Consider the following 24,421-nt stretch of genomic DNA (forward strand, 5'->3'; position numbering starts at 1 on the left):
AACAAAGAAAGACAACTACTACTACCAGATGTCTTATAGCCAGATTAATAATATACTATAGCAAGGCTGATTTTACCCTTCACATTAATACTTCCTGTATTCCATGAAGTCAACAATTTATTTTTAAACCTTTTCTTCCCCCCTGGTTCTTAGGAGCAGATTCTTACCATAATGGACTGTGTTAAATGTTCCTGCCACTGTTTTGCATGAAGAATTATCACCACCACAAATCCCACATTTATCTCTCCGGGCTTTTGAGTTTAAAATATGATCACATCCAGCTTGCTTTTTAAAAGAAAACAATTGAAATAAGTGGTAAGTATTAAGGAGATAATAAAATGGCAAGTCGTGCATTCCTTTCAGTGATGTGAATCCAAAAAACGACAAGGAAGCTGTGCCCTTTAAAACTTGCAAAGGTTGAGAACACCAATTGTCCACAGTTTGCCATTTAAGATGTGGTCATTGGACTCACAGGGACCTAGCATCCTTGATGCTGTTTGGCATACTGAAGCTCTAGAGCCACCCAACCCTACCGAATCAGAACTGGCATTTTAACCAGTTGCCCAGGTGCTTCATGCACAGATTAACATTTGAGATGTAATGGTCTATGAACAAACAGAGTCAATGAGTAAACCTGCCTAGTCATGGAAACTAAAGGAGAATGGTGACGCTGGGGCCACACCAGAGAGCTCCTGCACATCCTAAGGGACAAGCTGCTTGTCACTCCGGGCTACTGCTGATGTTTAGAACCACAAGTCCAGTGCTGCAATGTTCCGATTTATCAGGAGAAATTGGGAGCTTGTTTTGTTGTGCAATGCTCCCCCCGCCCCATAATTTGTTTACTTAGCAAAGCAATGAAGAGGGAGGGCCCTGACCAATCCAGGGAGGACCCTGGCAACCGCCAAGCCTGCAGGAGAAGAGCGTCCCACTCTTCTGCCCTTTAGTGCACACCGTTCTTTGAGAAGCTCAATGCATTGAGACTGAGTGCAATGACAAGAGAGTCCATACCGTCAGGTCAGTACAAGCTGAGAGGTAGGTAAACCTCCTAGGTACTCCCTCTTTTTTAAATAGTTATTTCATTTCATGTATGTAAAAGTTTTGCCTGCATATGTATGAGAACTACTGTGGTGGGTAGCCATTTCAGCTTTGACCTGGAAGTTCCAACCCTCATTGAGGCTTTGGTAATGGTCACGCCTACCCGTCGGGGTTGAGAGAGGATGCTGAAGACCCGAGATCTGGATGCGCTCGGGCTCTCTTGGTTCCTGGACCCTGGATGCTGAAGGTAGACTGAGCCAGAGTCCAGAGAACACCGCCGGACTGCACCTTTCCCAGACCCTGTAGCCTAGCCCTTCACTTGTAAGTTAACCCACAAAATAAACCTCCCTTTTAACTATGTGGAGTGGTCTTAATAATTTCACCAATATCCTACATCCATGCCTAAGGTCAGAAGATGACTTTAGATCCTTCTGGAACTGGATTTAGAAATAGTCGTCAAGTGCCTTGCAGGTGCTGGGGACCCAACTCAAGTCCTCTGCAAGAGTAGCTAGTGTTCTTAACCATGGAACAATCTCTGTAGCCCCTTAGGTGATGCTTCAATCAAACCCGATCCACTAGTAATTCTAGTTGGCCTTTGGGCCACATATAGTGAACACATTCATCAGCTTAGAGCTTGGCCAAGCTAGCAATGATTTCTAACTCGTGAAAACAAAGAAAAAGTATTAAGGGCTTGAGACGTCACTGTCAGATTCTTTGCACATTGCCAGGAGTTTCTCAGCTTACTTTCCAACACTAATGGGCAGGAGTGTTTTGGGCGAGGCATTGTAGTTAAAATGACAAAGAGACATCCGAGGGAGGCTGGCTTTTCCTCCTTCTGTTGTTCTGGAATCCAGCAATTCAACCTAGAAATATTTCTGTTAGGAAGCTCTTGGTTTTGACCTTAAGCACTCAGTTACAGTAATAGTATGTGTGTGTGTGTGTGTGTGTGTGTGTGTGTGTGTGTGTGTGTGTGTGTGCGCGCGCGCAAACTGGTACAATAAACATTCAAGGAGAACTTTTGCATAGATCTCCATAGAGACTAAAACATGAAGAAAAACCTAGAATAGTGTTTCTCAAACTTTGTTATAACATGCATCAGAATCATTTGATGACAATAGATGCTAACAGTATCCAGGGACCACACTTTGAGAAACATTGCCTAGGAGCCAGTGCCCAGATAGAAGTAGCTGTCATTCTATTAAGGAAGTCACAAATCAATTAGGTAACAGGACAGCTCAATGAAGAAAACATGACGTGGACTTACCCTGCAAAGGCCTTGGACACAGATATCATTTGTGTCCTGGCCACAAGGTGTTCCATCGATCACTCTGTCTCGGAGCTGGTAGTAGGCTGTGTTTCCTGCCACTCTGCAGAACAACTTACATCGGTCCTTCATCAAAACTAGAGAGGAAGATCATGATGCTATGTGACTTCCATGTCTGGACTGAGCTCCAGCCTGGCAGCCACACGCTCCAGCCCCACTGCACTTACTTCCACTGTACTTGGGGACCCAGCGCACGCTGGGCAGCAGACCATTGATGTTAAAGTGCTTGCCATCAAAGTGAGCACACTGCTCTTCACGGAAATCGCGCTTCTGCTTCAGGCAAGGCTCGGTGTTGCAGGATTTGAACTTCATTCTCCTCCCCACACAGTACTTCCCACCATTTTTTGGTCTGAAAAAAAAAATGGAGACAACAGATGCAATGTATTAGAACCTATCCCTCTACTCCTTATTCCTTCACTTATGACTGGTCTTCAGGAAGCAACTTTGAAATAACACATGACCAAGGGAGAAGGACATGGCTCCACATTCCAGGTTTGCATTCTGCCTCCCATCACCTCCTCCCATCAACTCTTCCCGTTACCTCCTCCAATCAACTCCTCTAGGTCCGGCTTTGCTTTCTGCCTTTGATTCCAGTAAGTGTCAACTTAAGTAAAGCAGTCAAACTTCGCCTCAGCACTTACAACTATGAAATGGGACATGCCTATGTTACATCTGGATTTTGTTGTTTTTTTCTTTGAGACTAGCTCATATATGCCAGGCTGTCCTACAACTCCCTACGGAGTTGAGGATGACCATGAACTCCTAATCTTCCTGCCTCTAGCTCCAGAGAGCTGGGGTTATAGGCATGCATCACCATACCTAGTTTTTGCAAACCTGCTTTGAAGATAACGTGTCAGCTATCAAACAGAAAGCCTGAACATGTGAAGCTGATCTTTGTCCCCTTTTCCCAAATGACTGCAGCCCTTCAACTTTAACAGTTTTGTAAGGGAAGGTGTAAGGTTGTTTTCTGTCTGTCCTCTACACCTTGACCTCCTCACAGGAGACCACAGGAACACACTCCCTTCCACTGCCTCTCATTCGGTCCTCCCCCATCTTCTTTCCACAGCCAGTCTTTTGATTTGGTTTATAAAATAGAACTACACACACGGCATATGTCCACACTTCGACCCACGTCATAGGAGGGGAAAGCACGCTGGGTTCCTATCACTGTCGCTCAAGTACGGTGCACTCTGGCAAAGCACCATGGTGCAAATTCATTCTCAGTGTGAAACTCTGCACATGTCTTTTCCAGATGTTACTCAGAGCATAAATTACACAACATATCCCCCAGCTATCAGCAGCTGGCCGAATTCATCACAGGGGTAGGGAAGGCCTCAGAACTCAGCCACAAACACCCGAACAGCTCAGAATACACAACTGTCTCAGAACACCATAGAACTCCAAGAGAAAGTTCACAATTGTTCTCTTTTAGTGAATTTTTTCAGAATAATCTTAAGTGTAAGAAATGAATTTTGTTTTGTTTTTCAAGCAGAGGTTTTAGGTGCTGGGAGACACATCAATCATGACCATAATGGAGTTGGGGGAAGGCTGTAGGTGGTACAGTTGGTTCTGGCTTCCAATCTTGCTGTCCTTACTGTACCCTGCTCCAGTTTCCTCCTTTTTAAAAAATGAGTACCTATAGCTGGGTACAGTGACACATGTCTTTAATCCCAGCATTCTGCATATCAATCTCAGTCTGTGACTTTGTTTTTTGGGAAAAGGCAGATTATAATTTCCTCCTTAACTCTGCATATGGCTTTAATGAATGTAAATGTGCCCTTTTGAACTACACATCTCCTAGACAATGTGGTTTCTATCTGATTTGTGTGTATCATATAATACAGAAATCAATAGCTATAAACCTTTTAGAATAGAAAAAATAATCTCATAATTAAAAAATTTGTTTGGATATGACTATTTTTTCCATATAGGCAAATACTGAAACTATAGGAAATTCAACTTTGAAAATACCATTAGCTGCATCTCCCAACTAAAAAGATTTTTTTAAGGATACTTTGTGCCAAATAGGAGTAGAAAGAACTTCAGGAAGTTGGGAGATTAATTATCACTTTGTACAGCCAGCTTAGGTCATTCCTTCAAGTACATGTTACACAATCCAGCCGATTAAACTTGTGAGCATACACCCTCAAGGTTACAAAGGAATTTTTACAAACACCATCACAGGTGCACTCTACTCTTAGAGACAGATGAATTTTTGACTACAAATTGGCTGGAGCAGATATATCAGCTCCTTTGTTTATTTACATGAACTAGTACAATCAGATTTGGGTTAGTCCAAAAAATTCTCTCCTGAAATGATGAAGGTAGGCTGGTTCTATGCTTCCAGGCTGTCAGAAGAGGCGGATAGCTCAATGGGGAGAATTCCTTCTCAAGAGTTAGATAAGACAAGAGGGAGTTTTATTAATCTACCTTTAATGATCTTTTCTAATGGGGCACACTAGGGGACTGATGTCTGTCTATATTGCTTCATTAGTTAATGGCTCTTCCATAGTAACCAGTTCTTAACATTTTGAAAATAGCTCACCTAGTCAGTGCTTCCAAAAACTGGGAGGTGACAATTACTAGACTTGATGGGTAAAGGTTCTTGCCACCACGTGTGACAAGCTGAAGTGGATCCCTAGTGTAAGGAAAGAACAGACTCCCACAGGTTACTCTTGGACCTCCACATGTGTGCTGTGGCACACATGTGCACGAGCATGTACAAAGGATTAAACATGTAAAAATATTTAAATATTTTTGTTGTCTCTGTACTGACAAAAATAACATACAGAATTTTTTAAAAAAATGAAACAGATATGTCCTGACTTTTTTGTTGTTGTTGTTGTTGGTTTTTTCGAGACAGGGTTTCTCTGTAGTTTTGTGCCTTTCCTGGAACTCACTTTGTAGACCAGGCTGGCCTCGAACTCACAGAGATCCTCCTGCCTCTGCCTCCCGAGTGCTGGGATTAAAGGCGTGTGCCACCATCGCCCGGCTGTCCTGACTTTTTAAAGTAAGATTTTATACACAGTTGCTATGGTAAGAGCCTGAGTGGGAAATATCTAGTTCACAATTTTTATTTTTCCAAATTGACAAATTCATTATCTTGAAATTTAACCTATTTCTTAATTTAAAAACAGAATAGAATCGCTAAGGAAGGAAACGTGTCCGTGCCAATTTAAAGCAATAGGTTCACAATAAGACTGATTCAGATAAAATAGTTTCCAATATATGTAAAAATGTACATAGGCTTCAAAAAGAGATTAAAAAAATATATACAGTTATATAAACAAATAGCTTTTAAAAGTAAAGTCTTTAAAAAAACAATAAAGGTAATAAGCCACGTAAAGATGGCTATCACACAGAAAATCTAGATTATGTTGTCTTTGATATTCGTAACTAAAAAAAACCATTTGATTGTAAAAGCTGTTCAATTATGCCAAAATATAAATTTTAAAGGTACCTTAACTTCAAAATTTGGATATAAAGATATGTTACTTTGAAAAAGAGGTTCTACTTTTGTTTCTACAAAAAGCCAAAGGCTATAGATTTGTTCCAAATTAAGATACATCAGGTTTGACCAGCCAAGACCCCCTAAAAGGTCTCCAATGACACCATGGCCCAGATGATCCAACATCCGGAACGGTTTCAGGCAACTGGCTCAGATGATACACCCTCATGGACTACTCCATAATCCTAAAAGATTCTTTATGTCCCCATAAGATACAGCGCCCCCCTCCAACAAAAAGTAATAAAAAAAAGCTACGCCCAAATTCCCAAATATACCAAGCTAACTTTAAAGATATATAAAGGTTAAAACCTTCCTTTTTAAAAAAAGAAAAGAAAAAGTGCTGTGGGATGGTCTGTATGTCAAATGTGTTGCTGATTAGTCAATAAATAAATCACTGATTGGCCAGTGGCCAGGCAGGAAGTATAGGTGGGGCTAACAGAGAGGAGCACTAAGAGAACAGGAAGCTGGGAGAGGGAGACACTGCCAGCCGCCATGATGAGAAACAGCATATGAAGATGCCGGTAAGCCACGAGCCATGTGGCAAGGTATAGATGAATAGAAATGGATTAATTTAAGCTGTAAGAACAGTTAGCAAGAAGCCTGCCACGGCCATACAGTTTGTAAGCAATATAAGTCTCTGTGTTTACTTGGTTGGGTCTGAGCGGCTGCGGGACTGGCGGGTGAGAGAGATTTGTCCTGACTGTGGGCCAGGCAGGAAAACTCTAGCTACATGTCTGCCTTTCTTAGCTAGGTCTTTGCTCTGGTTTGTTTCTCTTTCCTATTTTGAAGACTGAACTGGTTCTAGAGGTTCCTGTTTCTGCCATCAGGCATCTCAAAGCCAAATTTGCAAACAAAATAGCAAGAGTAGGACCCACAGGCCTGATGACACTGCTTCTTGCCCCAGTTAGTGCTTGATGCGCCAACTTATACTTGAGGTGGTCCTCATTTCTTTCTTTCTTTTTTTCTTTTTGTTTGAGACAGGGTTTCTCTGTGTAGTTTTGGTGCCTGTCCTGGATCTCACTTTGTAGACCAGGCTGGCCTCGAACTCACAGAGATCCGCCTAGCTCTGCCTCCCGAGTGCTGGGATTAAAGGTGTGTGCCACCACCGCCCGGCTGGTCCTCATTTCTTATGCAATGCACTTGCAATGAACATGCTATCCCAAACTCTAGGATGAAATGAGATATGCCCGATCGTTAAGAGCAGCCAATGCAAAAGTATCAATTGTGTGACAGATTTATCAATTGTCGGACAAATTTAAGGAATAGCAGCAGATCTGGAAAGAAAAGGAATACTGTGGAATTCAGGTGGTTGGGGTACCCTGGGTCTCACAGCCCTGGAAGGCCACTGCTCCCTCTTCCTCAGTCCCCAGCTGAAGAATTCCTTTTGAGTAGCTTCCACCCTGCTGCATCAGTGACAGCAATGATAGACTTCGGGACTTACTCTGGTCGGTTGCACTCTCTGATGGCGGTTTTGATGCCTCCTCCGCATGTTCTGGAGCACGTTCCAAAGTGACTCCAACTTCCCCAGGATCCATCAGTCGCAGGGGCCTCCATCTCTTTGGGAACACAAAATCCAAACTTGCAGTGCTGTATTTAATAAGGAGAGCAGTGAGGGAGAGCTTGGTGCTGTGAGTCATCTTAGGACCAGCTGGCTGCAGAAGTTCATCACATTTTTAAGTTTTCCCCCCTGTGCTGGTTTGGAACACTGCAAATTTGCTATTTCTATGAATAATGGATACTGCAGGCATTTTAATATCATGCTCATTGATTTTAGGCGGTGTTTGCATTTACTGCTTGCTCTGATAAACACAGGCCAGTGAGTGGCTGGCTCCACACTAAATGGGTAGCCCTAATGGCCAGCTTTAAACTGCTCAATTAGTCTGTGTACTTGGAAAAATGAGGAGTGGAAATGGGGCATGGACTGCAGATGGGGGCCAAAATGAATTAGAGAATTTGCAGTGTGAATCTCTATTAGCAAGGCTTTAAGACTCTACAATCTTGCTAAAATCGAAGGTTTTATTAATACCCTTGACTTCAAAACCCCAATTTTGATTAAACTGGGGAGGGGGAGTTAGCTACTTAATTCTTATAAACCCACTCCCAATCACTTAGGATCAGACTAAAGGAAAAGGGACAGATCACAGAGTCCTACACTTCGTTATAGTATTTTTTTTTTCTGATAGTTTCAGACTCTATACTCTGGATCATAATATTATTATTATTATGATAACAATAAAATGCAACAAAACTCCCCAGCAAGACAGGGAGTGGATGAGCTTATTTCAACTTTCTGCTATTGTGTGTGTGTGACCTAAAGCCCAGGCAACTGGTCAGGGGACAAAAAGAGTGGCAGTGGCCACAGCCACAGGAGGGTGATCCCTGTGGCTCCCTCAGATCTCCGAAGAGGAGCAGTAAAGCTGGGCTGTTGTGAAGTCTCTGTGGGGCAGCAGGAGCGAGGTGAGGAGTGGAGGGTGGAGGAGGCCAGGATGGTGTACAGAGGCAAGTAAGAGACAGGTTAAGGACACAGAGGGAAGGTTCATCCCTCCCAGGAGAGAAAGGCTTGGTGGGGAATGGAAGAGTAATGTCTTGTGCTGTCCTGGACTCTTGCTCTGTAGCCATCTTCTCACAACATCTGAGGAAGTTATAATGGGTGCTGGGAACCTGACTCAGGTCTTTGCCAAGAACAGTATGTGCTCTGTACCACTGAGCCATTTCTCTCACCCTGTGGTGATTTTTTCCTTCTGTTTTTTTTTTTTTTTTTGAAGACAAAGTCTCACTTACACAGTCTGTACTTGCCTAGAACTTTCTATGTGGATCAGGCTGCTCTTGAATTCACAGAGGTCCATTTGCCTCTGCCTCCTGACTTCTAGTCTTAAGGTATTCACTACCACAACCAGACTAAAATTTTTGATCCTCTTTTTTTCCCCATACTTTGTTTTCAGATCCTACTCTGCACATAAGTAACATCATAGACGATAGTGACCTTTCAAACGCTCAAGAGGCCACATATGGTTGGTAGCTGTCCTAGGTTGCATAGGAAAGCAGGTTGAGCAAGCTATGAGGAGGCAAGTCAATAGGCAGCACTACTCCACAGTCTCTGCTTCAATTCCTGCCTCCAATTCCCTGCCTTGCTTGAGTTCCTTTCTTGGCTTCCTCCCTCAGTGAAGGAATGTGATCTGATCCTATAAGCCAAATAAACCAACCCTCCTCACCCCAAGTTACTTTTGTCATGGCGCTTTATCACAACAAGCATTAAATGGCTAGTGGATTGGGTTGAAATTAGGTCAGTCTTTTGGTGTATGCATGTGCACACACACACACACACACACACACACACACACACACATGCTAGTATATGTCTCTTCATATGTGTCTGTGTGAGTATGGAGTGTTATGTATATCTGCCCGTGTGCGCATGTACAGAGGCCAGAAGAAGAAGAAGCGGGGTGTTATCTTGGATCACTCCAATAAAGTGGCTCTTCATTTGAGACAGTGTCTCTCATTCAACCTGGGGCTAGGCTGACTTCCAGCAAGCCCTGGTGATCCTCCTCTCTCTTCCTACCAACCATAATGCTGGGGTTACAGGCCTGTGCGTGGCCGTACATAGCTGTTTACACGGGCACTAGAAATTGACCTCAGGCTCTCATGCTCGCATAGCAAGCGCTCTCACGCACTGAGTCATCTCTTGCCCCAGCCTTTCTTAAAAGAGTCCAAAACCATTCCTATGATATTTTTCATACACACACCTTTCTAAGAGGTCAGAAAGGGGATGTGGAGGTCAAGTTTGTTTTAAAGACTCTTGAAACAAGAGAGTTCTGAACTTCAGGATCATAAACAGGTTTAAAATAAAAATGTTCATGGGCTTAACAAGATAATGGAGAATATAAGGAGACCTTAGCGAGCCATTCATCAAAATAACATTGTGTTAGAAATCTAGCTCAAAATAGATTACTGTGGATTGAGTGGAGCAGAAAGAAGGGAAAGGGGAAAAAAGGCCCTGGGTCAAGGAGAGTGAGATTGAGCTGGCAAATGGAGAAAAGGAATACACTGTCAAAACTGAACAATCAACATGAAACAAAAGAACAAAATAATCAACTTCTATGGCAACATAAACATTTCCTTTGGTCTGAACAATATGAAGAATGTGTGTGTGTGTGTGTGTGTGTGTGTGTGTGTGTGTGTGTGTGTGTGTCCCTGTATCTAGATCTATCTTTAGTAAGAGCCATTAGACCTTGCCAAGGTTCTAAAGCACAATTAAGAATACAACTTATCTTCTCTGCACAGCTATTTTTCTAAAATTGGTCAACAGGGATCTACACATATTCTGTAGAAGGCTTGAACTCCATGCTCTAGCTGAATTCATTAAGCATTGAAGACAGGGTCTCCTGAAAGGTTGCCTAAGACTTCTCCCCATCAGAAGCTATTGTCTCCCGATTGTCTGCAAAAGTAGAAGTTGAGAAGCAGACACAGCAGCCTCCTTCAAGTCTTTCTGTGGTCCAGAATTGGTGAGAAACCCTGCAACTGCATGGAGCTCAGGAGTCCTTTCGTGACGGTTTCACTAAATACACGCCACTTCACCATATTCTTGGGAATGCTCCTGTATTGTGGTTTTCCCAGCAGTAACAAGTGTCAGAAACAGACATAAGAGTAGGTGGATCACACAGATGAAGAACCATAATATAATGCCAGTGATTTTGCTGAGATCAGTCAATCTGAGTGTGACCGTTGGCTCAACTAACCAAGTTGTCAAGCAGAAGTCATGCTTACTGTTAGCTACTGGTAGCAGCCTCTGGGTTACCACGTTTAGAAGGACTCAGAAATTCCATCTTGACTGTGTAAGACTGAGGATCATTTTCAATGTTTAATGACTGCTGTGTAAACCTACATTCCCACAAAAACCTGTGGCCCTGCACCCACTGACACACTAAGGTTTTGTTGTTGTTGTTGTTTTTATGTGTATACCAGTGTTTTGTCTGCATATGTCTGGACACTGCACACATATGAGTTACAGACAGTTGTGAGCCACCGTGTGGGTGCTGGGAATTGAACCTGGGTCCTCTGGAAGAGCAGTCAGTGCTCTCAACTACTAAGCCATCTCTCCACCCTGACACACTAAGTTTAATGCTCCATGACAAATTCAAACTTCAGTTTTTGAACAAAGACACCTACCGTTCTTTTAAGATAATGAAAGTTCCAGAAGCTATTAGGTCTATTGTTTCTTTTGAGGCTATCACTAGGGAAAGCTAAACTTGGATTACAGCTTTGGAAAAGCCCAGCAGAAGTGGAGGGATGAGCTGACTTTGTCATCAACTCGATACAAAATCATCTTCAAAAATAAAACTTAACCAAATAATTTCCACACCCTCTATTTCCTTTAATCATTGAGATATAGGTGATGAAAATGGAGTCCTCATGTTTAACCATTGGAAAATAAAGTCACTCAGAGAGCTGAGTTCCAGGTCTATCAAGCAACCCACTGTCTCTCAGAAGCAAGAGGCAGAACTATGGTGAGGAGGGTCCACCCTGGAAGGGTTTGGGGCAGTTCTTCCCTAAATGATTTGACTGATCTTAGGATAAGAAACTTTTTTTTTCAGTTCTCTGTGTATAAAATCAGGTAAGGGAGAATAAAGCTATTGATTTTTTAGTGATTCTTCCAAGGAAACATCCTGGATATTATTAGATCTACAAGGTAAAGTAGAGGCACAATAAATCAGATGTTCAAAGGAAGTACAAAACAAAACAAAAAAACAAAAAATGGGAATAGAGAGAAAAAAGTCAAGAAACGATAAGAATGCCAGAGTTTTGGAAGTAGTGCCCACAGGTTGCATCCCTGGTGAGTGACACAAGCCATGTGGACCTAGAGCTAAAATTTCCTTCAGTGAATGGTTGGGTGCGATGATGGAAATGACATGACGAGCCCACGGCCACTGTTTGGAGGTGCACACCAGGTACAGAAGGTTAGATTAATCATACTCCTAATAGCGTGGGACTCGGTTATCACTGGCCCACACAAACAGTGAGTTTTGTTTAGTTATTAACGAATTGGTGAGAATCATTAAAACCAAAACCAGCTCATGAGAATCTGGGTTTAGATATGTCCCAGGTAACATCAGGGCACTATATAAAAGAAAACATACTTGGTAAGACAACAGTGAAGGCATCAGGCTTGCAGTGTTTGGGCATTTCTTCGATTCTAATATGCTTGATCATAATAGCTTTCCAGTGCCACTCTCAGAAGGGAAAAAAAAATATCACCACACACTAAGTGGTTTATCTATTAAAATTAACTTCCAGAGTTCTCAATTGTAAGCCATACTTTCATCCTCAAAAGAATCTGTATGCTGAACCACACTGTAATATATTATGTGCCACACACGGCACCAAATCCACCCAAGTCAGGAGCCTTTCTGTCCCAGGAGGAGAGACACCACCCCCTGTTACTTGCCTTTCCAGGCTCACACTCGGTTCCGTCAGCCCAGGGCGTGTGCTGAGTCCTGCAGCCTTTGTGTGCTCCATCCACATTATTGCACCAGAGTCGTCTACATTGCATCTGTTCCATTGAGGGGAAGACAAGACACAGTGTGAGCACACAAGGCAAGAGTTCCTTTTAACTCACGCTTTGCCAGGCGTAAAAGTTGGCTTGCAAAAGGATGTTTTTTTCTTGGTATGACATATTCATCATTATAAACTATTCCAAAGTGCAGCCACCTAAGACACATTTCTGTTCTGGTGAGAGATATAGTTCTGTAAAAGGGGGATGGCCTGAAGGAGCCTCTGAGTCATACATGGCATCACAGGGTCCTTTGTCTGCACCCTCCTCCCATGTTAATGATGAGGAAACTGAGGTCCAGTGGGATGAGGGATCATTCTCAGAACTACACTAGAGTTCTGAAAATGCATGTGACTTGAATTTTGCTTTGTCTTAGCGCCAAAATTAGTGTGTTTATGTATATGCATGCGTACCTGTGTATGTGCATGTGCGTTTGTATGGACATGTGCATGTGTGTGTATAATACCATGATCATGTAAGGAGCCATTTTTAAGATCTAATGCTTGTAGGAGGAAATACAGAAAAAACTCAATAAAATATATTTCACACTTCTAAAAAAGTATAGTGGGTAGTTATGTTCTCATCGTTACCAAGCTAAGGAAAAGAAAAATTCGAAAGCAAGCTAAGGCCTTGTATACTCATCCTGCATCCCTCTCCTGCTCCTTTTACCCCAGAGGTAACCCTGTCTTCAGCAGTGCTCATGTCTTCAGGGTTCTCTATGCTTCTGCGCAGATGCTTAAAATCCCACCAGGGATACACAGCACTGAAGCTTCCTATCAACAGGAGCACACAACACACCTTGCAGCTTCCTTCCTTCCTCCCTCTACCGAGCTCTTCTCTGGAGACTTATCCCCATGGACGGATGGATGGAAGTATTTCCAGGTAGATTCTTCAATGCATGTGTGTGCACAAACGTGTGCATTGGGGTATGTTCAGGTGTGCTCGCACATGTGTGTGTGGAAGCCAGAGGACAGCCCCAGTGTCATCTTCAGGGACACCATCTACATTCTTTGAGACAGGCTCTCTCGTTGTCATGGAGCTTACCAGTTAGGCTAGACTGGCTGGCCAGTGAGACCCTGTTTTTTCCTGTCTCTGCCTCCATGGTAGCAAGCCAGGGCTACCACACAGCATCTTCACATGGGTTCTGAGGACTAACCTCAGGGCTTCCTGCTCTCAAGGGAAGTGTTCCATCAACTGATCCAAACCTCCAGTCCTTCCAGGTATACTTTTAAAAAATGATTCTAAATTTTAATTTTCTCCTAATTATTTAAAAAATACTTACAGGAGAAAAGTTAATAGTTACCAGAAATTCATTTTTAGAAACAGAAAAAGAAGCCTCCAACCACCTGTTTTTGGGGTACTTTCCTTCCTCCTTTTGATGTTAAAGACGTATGCTATCAAACTGTTTATTATGGAATATATTCTATAGTATCTAACATTTTCACTGCTATGTAATAGTTCACTGAAAGAAGACACTAAAATGTGCTTGGTCTTTCTCCCATTGGCCTTCCCCCACCCAATGATGTTTTGAGACAGAAATACATGGTTCATGCTAGACTCAGGATACCTCTCTATCATCCTGCCTCAGACTCCTGAGTGCGAGGATTATAGGCCCTACCATATTCAATGGCTTAATTTTTGTATGAGTGACAGAGAAGTGAGCATTATTTTGGATGGAGTTATTTGAATTTTTTACATCATTTCTGTGGATTCCCTATATTTCCCAATCCACCAACCATTGCCAGAATATCACTCTTCAGCAAAACAAACATACATTTCCCAAAGCCACAACCTGAGGCATCCCACGAAAGCCTAAGTCTGCTTACCTACAGAGATCCTTGACTCATACATTAAAATGCCACTCAACCACCCAGTCAGCCAATTAGCCAGCCAGCCAGCCAGCTAGATGATGACCAGAAGTGAACTGAAGACCAGCTGGTCACAGAACACAACCTAACAAGTTAACGCAGGGAGCCAGAGTTGGCTTATGAAATCCTTGTACCGGATCTGGAAGCGTCCCTGTAATTCAGGTCACTTTTACCAGCTAAAGGGCATAAAAGGAGAACAGTGAGCTGGCCTCCACAATCTTGGGCTTACTTTCTGACTTTCTGTGAGTGACAATGACAGCTCCCCTTTGTGCTGTCGCTGATTTTCTGCCAAGTGACAATGGCATCTCCTCTTTGTGCTATCAGGAGAGCGCCGTGAGAAAACTCAGGCTGAACGCTGCGCTACTGAGCCCACCACGGCCTCATAATCCCATCACAGGCACTACCACTGTTCACATTCTGAACCTGTACTTGGGTAACTGATTTAGAGTGAGAACCCAGTGGGAAAATGTGACCATAAACCAGTCCAGAATCAACAGCTGAGGGCAGAAACTACCCCGAACACTTACCATATATGGGCACACCTGAGAACCTGGCCCAAAAATCAATTCACATTGTTTATTCACGTTGTAGAGGAGGCCTGGGAGTTGGGAAGGCAAAGGGTAGGTTCTGGATTCAGGTTCATTCAACAAGCACTCGCCATACCCAGTGCTACGGGAAGCAGAGACATACAGATGGTGAGCTAGGCTCCTGAAGGTTGCAGATGGGGGTGAAGGCCATGCACACACCTAGTGGCTGCAAGAACTGTTCCTTTTGGCCTTTGCTCTGTCCTCTTCACCCAAGGTTAAATCAAGGGTAAGTCTAGAAGCTAAAGCTGCATTTTTGACACATACTCTGTAGAAAGATACTCTCCACATAGGACAGAGCCAAGAGGAAATATAGTGTCTGAGGGAGCACCGATCTCCTGCAGGGGTCATTATCTGCTTATTTTTTTTTTTTTATAGTCCTTCCCAATAAACTGTAAGTATCTTAGGGCCACAGCTAGTGTCTGTTTATTTCTGTACAGGGCCCCGTCTGTAGCAAGAGGTATTTAGTGTTTGCTGAACAGATGACTCATAGCAGGAAAGTATCTTAAGCTACCTGCTTAGAAGAAAAACACCAGCTCTCAGTTTCATCTAGGTTTCCACAAACATCTCTTCTGGAAAATTTACACCAGGTAAGTTCTAATGAAGAAAGCCCGCCCCTCCCCTGCATCTGTTGTTGGAGAAATGTAAACCAGTGACCTTTGGCAATTGCTTAACCTCTGCACCTCCAGGAAAGGAGAGCACCAATTCTGTGATATGTGGACCTTGTATAATGTAATTGGGTCTTTGAGGAAGCTTAAAAAAAAGGTAAAGGGCATAAAGAGAAAGGAGAGAGAGGGAGAGGGAGGGGGAGAGGGAGAGGGAGAGGGAGAGGGAGGGGGAGAGGGAAAGGGAGAGGGAGAGGGAGAGGGAGAGGGAGAGGGAAAGGGAGAGGGAGAGAGAGAACATGCCCTTATTTCTACCACAAATTCTCTTCTGGCAACCTCTCACTACCCCATTCCTTCCAAGCCAAGATTACTAGGTTAGCAGCACATCATCACAGCCTTCTCCAAAGACCTGAATAAATTTCAAAGCATCACACAAATGCAGAAATATTTGCATATTCCCTTTAAGAACCAACTCTTTGCTCAGAGCAGTTTGTAATCTTCCAAACACTGGCAAGGCCATGCACTAACAGATGTCATAGGGTATTTTTTTTTCCCGCCTCCAAGGAATGTTATCAAAAACAACAACCCAAAAGGAATGCTAAACTCTGCGTTTTCTTTCCCTTAATGGTTTACTTTGTATAGCCCAGGCATTAGATTAGTGATTCTCAACCTTTAATTCAGTTCCTCATGCGGCGGTGACCCCCAATCATAAAATTATTTTGTTGCTACTTCATAACTAATTTTGCTACTGTTATGAATTGTAATGCAAATACTCTGATATGCGACCCCTGTGAAAGGGTTGTTCAAACCCCAAAGGGGTCATGACCCACAGGTTGAGAACTGCTGCACTAGGGGCTGTTACTGAAAGAAAGTTTAAGTCTTACTCCAAGAACTCAGTGATGTATTTTCGACTGCACTTGGACCACATCCAAGGGTTGGTGTAGAAGTTCAATGTTGGCGCCATGACGTGCTGGGGGCTCTTCACACCTTCTTCTTTGCATTTATTGCTGTCATCGTGAGGCATATTGAACCTAAAGTCGATGAAACAATGGTGAGAATGTCAGTATACCCTAGTGGTTCATGCTGGCATTGCTGCTTAATAATTCACCTAAGAGAAAACTGCCACTGCCTATCGTGCTGGGGAAAAGCATCTGAGTCCAGGTGAGCAGAATAAACTGTAAGACAATTCAAGACGGAAATTAGAACACAAGGGGATTTTTATCCAATTTAATATAAAGCACCTTTAGTGAATGTGTAACCATTTGTTGGGTTAAGTATGCTTTTTGGAATTGCAGAGGCTCCGAATGTGCTGTAGTTGGTGCTAGAATACAGTAGTTGGAAATCCTAATAGACAGTTAAAGGGTAATCCTCAGAGTCAAGATTTTGGTGGGATGCTGTACTACTGTTGATAAAAAAAAAAAAATCGGTGTAAAAACGGAAGCCAAGTGTTTTGTAGTAAGAGGATCCTCGTGGGCCTTGCATCTCCCATTTCTGGGCCAGGGTTGACAAGTGATACACCTGTGTTTATCAAGTAAAGTGCCATTATGAAGGTATGTAAAGTGTGTGCATGAACTCAAAAGAAGTCACACAGAGACCCCAGGCACACAAGGCCAGCCAGCGGAGGGAAGAGATGGCACAGCGATTCACATGCCAATGCCAGCTGACAGGAGCTGGCTTCCTGAAGAGCCCGACACAAGAAGATTCTTAAACTCTTTCTCGTTCTGCCTGAGGGAAGGCTGTGGAGCAATGCCAGTGTCCTCTTGGGCTTGGGCGGGTGACAACAGCGTTCACACATACTTTCCATTCTTGGCTTCACCAGAGGAAGTGGGGGGAAAATGATAGCATTTCCTCAGTGCACACCCCCTCCATGACCCACATGGCCTTCCAGCCCAGGCAATTATCCACCAGGTGACAGGGTCAGAGGGTCATCTTTTCTCTCTGGGAAAGACTGCTGTCAATCAGAAAACTGAGCTTGTGGTTAATTTAGCACTGAGAGAGGAATTCCCTTCTCTAGTTCACGCTGAACTCGGGAAACGTGAGTGAGATAGAAGGGTGTAGACCTGTTTCTTATAAAGGAGAAATCTGGACTAAAGCCTGTGCATCTGCTCCACTAGTTCTTTCGTGTTCTGTTTCTTTTTTCTTTAAAAAATGTGGGTCCTTCAGTTTGCCAGTAGAGACGGGAAAATGTGATCTGCGTTAGATGAATTTACTAAGTTCATAATACTGAAGAGGCCATCTCTTCCAAGAAGATGTGCTCCGGCTTGTGGGTGCCAGCTCTGGAGTCAACCTAACACTGACTCAAGCACACCTCAGGCCAAGGTGAGCATTCAAAACCTACCTGGCTTCTTTCCCTATGGTAGGCAGGCATTGCCCAACTCGCCATAACTAGCTAAAATGAAGTTTACTTATGTTATCATACAAATAAACAGAAACGTATTTTCATTTAAATAAGCACATCTGCTCACTGCTGGGGCTGTAATACCTATTTTTTGAATACTTACTGATCGATAATAACTGAGACTGTTCACATCCATAGTACACTCGGATGCGTATTCTGGGTTTTAGATGCTCTGTTTCGTAACTTATTTGATACAGGGAACAGTACAGTTGACTCACTGCATCCGAGGGTCACGCATCCACAGGTTCCATCAATTGTGGATGGAACATATTTAGGGGGAAAACAAACTTGTGTTGGTACATATGTGCATGGACTTCTCTCTCCCCCAGTCAATAGAATATAATGGCTATTTTTGTTGTATTAGGCATTATGAGTCATCTAAATATTATTTATTGTATATAGCAAATAAGCACAGGTGACATGAAAATTCAATGCCTCTTCATAAAAAGGGCTTGAGTACCCGTGGAGTCTGGTATTTATGCCAGGTCCAGGAACCAGCCTCCCACAGAGAGCCAACAATGAGTCTACTATTCCCCACACTTTGTAGACGAGCAGCTAAGGCATATAGAGAACTTTCATCACCTGATAATTCAGGTCAAAGTGTCACTCAGATGGGGAACCTGGAAATACAAGTCATCTTGAAGATTCTCTGTATTTCATGAATATGTCTTAGGAATCAGAAAGACCAAGGAGATATTGACTAAGCCAGTCTGGCCTGTCTACGCTGAAATCCTGGATTACATTCTAAACATTAGATCTCTGATAAAGTTTTCTTGGGAGAAAACAGCAAAGGTGTATGAAAAGGGAAAGGGTGAAAGGCACTTGTTGAATTGAACTTCTGGATGTGTGCATGCAGCATGTACGTGTGTGCACACATCCTGCTCCATACCTAGCACAGCATATACAAGAGGTGTTTGAAAAGCATTTGAATTGAAAAAGCTTTCTTTTCAGTGATAATGTTAGCTGTGTACAAACCTCGAATCTGACCCAAAAGGACGTACAGCTCCACTACACTAATGATTCTCTTGAGAAAACCATTTTAATCACATGCACTGTAATTATTTTAGAAACACACTAATGTGTTCCCAAATCAGAATAATTTCTGGTAAATTCACACCGATTTGCCCTGTCTCCTCTTTGTGCTCTCTCTCAGATAAACAAACAAGGAGAGTTATCTCATAATGGCCACTTTCTGGTTGTAATCTGGAAATTGAATCTTCCTCTGCAGCATTGTTCATCTTCTTCTCTGAAGGAAGGACATTGCTGTCTTAGATGCTAACTGTCTGAGTAATAGCCATGTATAACCAGGGTTCGGAACAATCTGGATCAGTTAAAATCTGTGGACCAGAGCAACGTTGAGGCAACCTTCTGGACACAGATGTTGAGTCAAGAAAGTTCTCCAAGCGAATTCACCCTTTGCTGTGCTAGGCAGGAATCAAAACGCATCTTTTCCTTGAGTCTCCAGGGGGAGGAGAAAAATTATTAGACTTTGCTCATCAAACACAAACAGTTCAACCAAAGACACACAGAACTAGGGTTGAAGAGGGTGGATCGCCTTTACTCAGTGTCTCACAAAGGTTCAGCTTCTTTCATCCTGTCAAATCTACTCTGAAGTCTTGGCTCCATTAAAGTTAAGAAAACACTCCCTGGTAAACACAGCTTTAGGGGACGATGAATGGAATGACTTACACATGGCCCAGCTCGTGGGCTATTGTGAAAGCTGTGCTCAGCCCACTGTCTTCACTAATGGAACAACTTCTGTAGGGGTCACAGATGGTTCCCAATTCAGCAAGACCTATTCGGAGAGAAGGGGAGAAACCAACCTGGATTTACTTTTAGAAGCAATTGTGACTCGGAAGAGAAACATCGAGGAAACCATTTTAGCCATGGGGACATGTACGAGACTCACCTAAGGTGTCACATTTGTCCTGAGCTCTGCAGATATCCTCCCTAAAAGCAAAACAGACTTAGGCTGTGACAACACCAGAGTAAAGGTCAACACAGGAAAATCCTCAGACTTCTGGTCCATTTTGGGGGACAGGGATAACAAAACATAAACTAACAAGGCCATCCGGGGTTTTGCAACTCCCCAAGTGTCAGGAACCATAGATTTAAAGGTTAAAGGTTACATGGAGAAGTCTACTGCTATCTCCAGAGTAGCCACAGAACAATTATACGTGCCCCACCCCACCTCGGGAAAACTTTCCTCAGTGCCTACTGTCTGAGTTCATTTAAGAGGAGTGAAGGGCTGGCGGTTGTGGCTTTGGTGTAAAGCCCACGTGCAAGGGCCCAGCCCTGGATTCAATCTCCAGCAAGGGCTTGTGGGGCAATGAGAGTGTTTATAACTATGTCAGAGATGGCCCATGATAAGAGAAACCATTAAGCCAGCATCTCCTTCTTGCTTGTACATTCTTAAAACATTCTTTGAGAGTAGTTTATCATATAAAAATTGGGAAATTTTTATTAAAAAAAATTCTTCTTTCTGGCTTCTTGAAAAAACAAATCACCTAAGTTGGCAACACTAGACTTAGGTCCTACACGGCAGCCACCAGCTGGATTCGGCCAGCGGCATCCCCTGCTACAGAAGGTCACTTGCTTTCAGGCCTGCCTTACATACTGAGTCCTCATGTGGCATGTGTATGTTAGAGGCTCTCAGCCAGAAAGGCACCCTCCCTCACCCTCAGGGCACATGCAGCATTGTCTGGTGACCTTGCCAGTGGTCATAATTGAGAGGCCAGAGTTCTACTGAGGTGTAGAGAGCAGAGATGAGGGATGTTGCCAAAAGCACTGACGTGCTCAGGGTAGCCTGTTCAACAAAGAACTATCTGTATAAATTGTCCAGAGTGACTACGCTGAGAACTTCCCATGTAGGACTGGCTACCAGCAACAAGGGACCCTTCCCATCAAACCGATCTGACACCATGAGATATGAGGAATCAGCATTTACCTTGTGACCAGAACAGCGGTGTCATGCTGTATCCCACCTAAGTGGTTCTTGGCATGCTGCCACTGGCAAAAGTTTTTTAGTGTTGTCTGGGCATTGAAACTTATGGAAGGTCCTTCCTAAACACAGAGAAGAATTGCTCTTGGTCTATGCAACAACACCAATTAGATATGCCATTTCGGATACAGATAGAAGAAGAGAGAAAAATAAACTTTATTACCTGTTCATTATGAATCACAACTAAGTTCACAATAACAATATTAATTAAATTTCCAATACTTGAGTCTTTATAGATAGAAGCTACCTGCAACCGAGATAAATTTTTCAAAGTTAATGATGGACTCTGTGTAAGCAATAAGCAATTCACTTCTCAGGTTGGGTTCCAGCACTTTTTACGTTTCATGCAACACGTGTTTTACGGTTCTGAATGTTCACTGTTTAAACACTGATTTATAGTCTCTTTGTAAAATTCATAGATGGCAGTTTTAGATAAAAATGAATTCCAGCAAATTTCAATTCTGAGGTATTTTCCCCTTGAAGCTGAATCATTGTCTGACTTAATAGTTATTTGTTCCAAAGCATTGCATATTAATTTCCCATCAAGCACTTTCCTGTCCTTTGGAGTCCTGGGTTCCCACATCAATGCTGGCTCTTGTTCCTCGTGCTCATTGTCCATTTATGTGCTCAACAGCAGTGTAATCTGTTTCTGCATTGTTTGTTATCATAACTTATTATGTTAGCTACATTCACTGTCACTTACCACAAACTAGATTCTGGAAGAAAACTGCATTTGCATTTAGTTCCCACAGCAAAACTCTGGGCTAGGTACCACTACCATCCCTTTGAAACAGAGAGGTCCTAGAAGCTCAGAGAGATTAAGTAACTTGTCTAAGACTGTACAGCGGCAAGCAGCAGAACTAGAGGTGACAGACTAGGTTATCTGACCCAAGAGCTGCTACTGTAGTCAAAAGTCTCTGATAGACCTGAAATAATGGGGTGGACATGGAGCTGGGGCTTGCAAGGTCTGCTTGGGTTTCCTTCTGTCCCCTGGGTATGAGAGGGCTGGGGGCATATGGGACATGTGGGGATAGAAGTGAGGATAGGCAGGTGAGAGGGAAGCTGGTTGGATACCATGTGGGGATGGCCCACAGCAGTAAGGGACGAAGCAAGGAGCAGGACAGGCCATGGAGAGGGACAGCCTAAAAGCAACATTCTGAAGCATGGTGGCTTTTTACAATGCTTCTGGGAAATTCATTCAAAGCAAGCTGTTGTTCAGGTAAAGAAGGGTTAATCCATAAAGGGGAAACGAGCGACATCAGATCTCCATGCACCACCGGGTAAGATTAATTTTTAAAAAAATACCAAGGTATTATAAGGGAGTATATGAGAATGTTCCCTTTCTGCTTGCGTGGAAGTTGTGAAGTCATTTCTCTGCATCTCTGGGAGCCTGGCTCCGGGACAACTGAGGACAGCAAACCATGAAGTGCTCGAGCTGCCTCTGTAACATGTGCATCATCTACAAGGAGCCTGTGGACAATCTTCCACAGCCTTTCAGTCATCTTGGGGTTACTTATGTCATATTGATAAGGGAATGATAAGAAGAAAGTCTATATGTTAAGTTTAGCATAGGTACAAGCTTTTTTGTGAAGTGTATGTGTATATGCACATGTGTGTGTCTGTGTGTATGTGCGTGTGCATGTGCATATGTGTGTGTGTGCATTTGAGTGCACAGATGTGGATGTGCGTGTGGAGTGGTTTTTTCTGGGGAACTGTCCACTTTGTATTTTTTAGAGCAGGATCTCTTACTAGCTGGGAGCTGGTCAAAAGGGCAGTGTACCTTTCTCTTCCTCCCTGGTGCTGGGATTACAAGTGCACACCACCACATCTGCTGTTTACATATACACTGTGATTGAACTCAGGTCCTCATGTGTGAGGGAAGCACTTTGTCGGCTGGGCTAGCTCTCTAGCCTTGGCAAATATTTTTGATACATGGTTCGTTGAATGGGCAGAAACTGGATTTTGAAGGCTTAGTATAGAAAACACTTTATGTAAATTCTTTCATCATAATTGTTGAAATGATACTATATGGGTACAAAAATAGATTAGAATTAATTTTATCTGTTTTGTTACTTTCTTTAAAATGTACCCACTAGACTATTCAAAATTCAATATGTGAATTAGATCATTTTTTTTTTTAATTGCTAGAAGCAGCAGGAACTTTAACAACAGTTCCTCTGGGAAGGTGCAGGGAACAAATAGAGAGAAGGATATGTCGTGTTAGGTTTGACTTGATTTTCCAATCATGCAGATTTCTTGTGCTTCCAATATAATACAGGAGTAGAAAAACGCAGAAATTCCTAGGTGTCATCCATAGCCTACTTGATTATCACCCTGAGTAAGAGGCAAGACTGAGCAGATGCATTCTGAAAATGCATCATGGGTGACTGGGACTCCAAACCAGCACCACACAGGACTGCCAGGCTGTGCAAAGCTCCTAAGTTAGGCAGAGAACTCGAGGGTCCAGAACAAACAGCCTGAGGGTAACGTGTAGCATCGATGCCTCTTGCTAGCTATGCCTGACCATAGGCAGGTAACAAAACTCCTTGGAGAGTCAGTGGTCGTGTCCATAAAATGAGGATGGTAGCTCAGCCTAAGCCCATTGCCAGAAGGATTAGAAACAATGCTTTTCAAGTAATAAATGCAATATCTAGCAGAGAATCGACATGCACTACCAATACCCACTCCCTTTATGATATAAAGGCAACCAGTGAACGGCCACATACTCCTGGGTCGTTTGCCTGAATGGCTGACATGCCAGCCCTGACCGATGCTAGAATCAGAACGGAAAAGAAAACCCATCCTCCAGCAGCACACTGAGTCAGCTCATGAATCGCCTTCTGTGTGGTATACTTACAATCGACATCAGGGTTAAAATATAATGCTGAAGGTTTGCTCCATGGTACAAAACCATTCTGTGGTCAGCTACCACCATCACTTCTACAAACCGTGGGTAGGACAAGAAGCGTTTGGCTCTTTTGTGGTTCCTCCTGTCCCTCGTGCCGCTTGTCTTATTGCTGTACCCGGAGAACATTTCGGTTGCCAAGCCGCTCTTTAACAGAGCCACATCATCGGCCAGGCTGTTCCTCTTTCTCCGCTTTTGCAGTCTGCTTTTCCGCTTGTCTTTATTGTGACTGTTCTTGAATTCTGTAATAAATCAGATGACATTCATTCCTTACAGAGCAGTTGTACTACACTTGTACTGAACATTGTGCATGTTTTAAAATGATGCCTTTAAGGTAACAAGATGGCTCAGTCGGTAAAGTGTTTGCTGTCCAAACACAAGGACCTGACTTTGGAGTTTGGCTCCCTGGCACCCACAGAGACAAGCAGGCTGGTTCTGGGAACCGAAATATCCTGGCTGGGGAGGCAGACACAGGCGGACCCTTGGAATTCACTGGTAAGCCAGCATAGCTGAATTGGTGAGCTTCACATTTAATGTGAGACATGATCTCAAAAAACAAGATGGAGAACCATGGAAGACACCAAACAACACTGACCTCTAGCTTCCACATGCACATAGAGAGGAACACATACACACACCACAC

At 43.2% G+C, this 24,421-nt stretch overlaps 1 protein-coding gene across 7 annotated transcripts in view; it reads right to left on the reverse strand.

Annotated features, from left to right (window-relative positions):
- Positions 1-24,421, reverse strand: part of Adamts9 (ADAM metallopeptidase with thrombospondin type 1 motif 9) — a 171,487-nt gene that overhangs the window by 117,106 nt on the left and 29,960 nt on the right. For 6 of the 7 annotated variants that reach the window (XR_008214349.1, XR_008214348.1, XM_052720258.1 and 3 more), the window contains exons 4-15: positions 23,731-24,020; positions 21,037-21,120; positions 20,820-20,935; positions 19,782-19,822; positions 19,562-19,667; positions 16,359-16,505; positions 14,813-14,954; positions 12,313-12,417; positions 7,309-7,454; positions 2,527-2,708; positions 2,300-2,436; positions 168-285 (exon numbers count right to left, since the gene is read on the reverse strand). Coding sequence is in view for 5 of the 7 variants with exons in the window: in XM_052720258.1 (XP_052576218.1) it covers positions 168-285; positions 2,300-2,436; positions 2,527-2,708; positions 7,309-7,454; positions 12,313-12,417; positions 14,813-14,954; positions 16,359-16,505; positions 19,562-19,667; positions 19,782-19,822; positions 20,820-20,935; positions 21,037-21,120; positions 23,731-24,020 (1,614 nt within the window). In the remaining 2 variants the exon portion in view is untranslated. The remainder of the gene's footprint in view (positions 1-167; positions 286-2,299; positions 2,437-2,526; positions 2,709-7,308; positions 7,455-12,312; positions 12,418-14,812; positions 14,955-16,358; positions 16,506-19,561; positions 19,668-19,781; positions 19,823-20,819; positions 20,936-21,036; positions 21,121-23,730; positions 24,021-24,421) is intronic. The other variant, XM_052720257.1, reaches the window with a different exon arrangement.

Source organism: Peromyscus californicus, unplaced genomic scaffold (genome assembly GCF_007827085.1).
Source record: "Peromyscus californicus insignis strain IS unplaced genomic scaffold, ASM782708v3 Scaffold_6__1_contigs__length_162567912, whole genome shotgun sequence".
Taxonomy (NCBI): Eukaryota; Metazoa; Chordata; class Mammalia; order Rodentia; family Cricetidae; genus Peromyscus; species Peromyscus californicus.